The sequence below is a fragment of the Notothenia coriiceps genome, unplaced genomic scaffold, assembly GCF_000735185.1.
Source record: "Notothenia coriiceps isolate Sejong01 unplaced genomic scaffold, NC01 NC01_scaffold00001339, whole genome shotgun sequence".
NCBI classification, from domain to species: domain Eukaryota; kingdom Metazoa; phylum Chordata; class Actinopteri; order Perciformes; family Nototheniidae; genus Notothenia; species Notothenia coriiceps.
Window position 1 is genome coordinate 1 of NW_011334040.1, and position 1,893 is coordinate 1,893.

Sequence of the window (1,893 nt, forward strand, 5' to 3'; positions counted from 1 at the left end):
TCTCCTCGGTTCCCCTCCTCGACTCCTCCGCTCGCATCTCCTGTGGGCGGGACTAACACACGAGGAGAGGAGTCGAGGAGGGGAATTAGAGAAATGAGAAAGGCCCACAGTGTGGGCTCTGCAGTGTTTACATCCTGGTGAATGGAAGATAAAGTATGAAAAGACTTGGGTATTTAAAGAAAACCTCGATCAAAGCTGCCGTTTTTTAAGTTACGTTGCTGTGGCTGCACTTCCAGCTGTTTGTACGCAGAGGAACTGACTATTTTCTCTTAGAAAACACAATAAGATCATTATTAAATGATAACAAATATTCTAAAAATCAGTATTGTGAGACTTGCCGTTGGTTTATTTAGTATGAAAGTTGTACATTACATGACAAACAGCTGATGAAACTGCAGATGTGAAGTGATTCCTGTGAGTTTTAGCGCATGTACATTTTACATGAATTTGGTCAGAGTTGAACAACGGCCTTTTTCTTCTGGTGGCGCTGGACGGTCTCCATGGTAACCGTGGCTTCGTAGAGAGGGACGGCCTCCTCAGGCTGAGGTCTGCAGAGACAAACACCTTTAGATTTAAAGGTCTCCTATTATACAGTTTTTCATCAAATCACAGGTCTCAGATATATACAGAACCTGTCTCTGATTGGCTGAAACACCAAACAGATCATTGCAGCATTACCCATAATCCCCTCTGTTTCAGCCCTGTTTCAAAAGTGCTGATTCTCTATCTGTTACTTTAGATGGAAATGGTAACAACCATCGTTTTTCAGACACGTAAACTCTTCAAAAATCCCCAGTGGGATCACTGCTGATGTATTTAATGTCGTAGAACAAAACGTCAATTACCTCTTAAATTTGTGTCAACCACAGACCTTATTTCGAGCTATTTTCCAAAACCCTATGGAAAAAATGCATTGCTTTTTGAGGAAGGAACCGGAAGTGCTAAAAATGCTAACTTACTTCTGGGTTTTACGACGCGTCACTGCGGTTCTCTATAAGGAGGATAATTAACCCCTGTCACAAGAGATGAGAAAGATACCTGCTTTGCGTGGCAGCATTACCCGACAATACTGAACTGAAATTCATATTTTCTTATGATAAATTTGAATTTCCTTGTATATCAAACATTGTCTTAAAAGCTGACACTGGTAAATGTAATTTAAGTTAGTTTGTAATGATAATTAAGGACGTGTCTGACTCCAGTATCTAGCCATGTGATTTATATATTTACCTGAGTACTCCAGTGGACATCTTCTCCACGATGTCCTTCAGGATATCTGACACAGGTCTGTGAAGGAGGGACTTGATGAACCTGATGATGTGCACATTATGATATTATTGACTTCACACAGTGTTCAGAGGATACGCAGGTATCTTCCCTGCTGGGCGGAAGAAGCCGTCCACACCTCGTGGTTGAGGAACGTCAGAGAGGCAGATTTCAAATGCAGCAGTCGGCAATCTGGAGGGTCCAACTGTGAGAATACACAGAGCAGCGAGACACGAGACAATTCAAGACCAATTTTAGCTTTCCAAATACAAAATCATTGCAATAAAACTTTACTTTTTACTCTAAAATGTACAGTTCTGCAGGTATGTTGTTGATATCCCTCCTTTTAATGTTATCATGCAGCTTGACGTATTAACATTTAATGTCCCCTGAAACCTCTGTTGTCTTTTTAGACACTTTGTTTTAGAAACTAGCATTTTTAAGATGCTTCAAAAAGTCACGAGTGCGTTATCTATTGAGCATACAGTTATTCTATCAGAGCACGTATCAAAAGTAGGTAAAACAATCTTCACTTTATAGAAAAGTAGGTAGAGTAACAATGTAAATACTGCTTGGTAGAATGTTAACATATCTTTGTATGAACCACACAACATATTTAATGCATCT

The 1,893-nt window shown here is 39.9% G+C and overlaps 1 protein-coding gene across 1 annotated transcript; it reads right to left on the reverse strand.

Moving 5' to 3' along the window:
- Nucleotides 1-323: 323 nt before the first annotated feature.
- On the reverse strand, nucleotides 324-1,524 carry LOC104960284 (quinone oxidoreductase-like protein 1; the record flags this gene model as incomplete). The annotated part of the gene is made up of 3 exons (XM_010788270.1): nucleotides 324-548; nucleotides 1,231-1,276; nucleotides 1,366-1,524. Coding segments are annotated over 3 exons (302 nt in total), but the record flags the coding sequence as incomplete, so codon positions are not given.
- Between the last annotated feature and the right edge of the window lie 369 nt (nucleotides 1,525-1,893).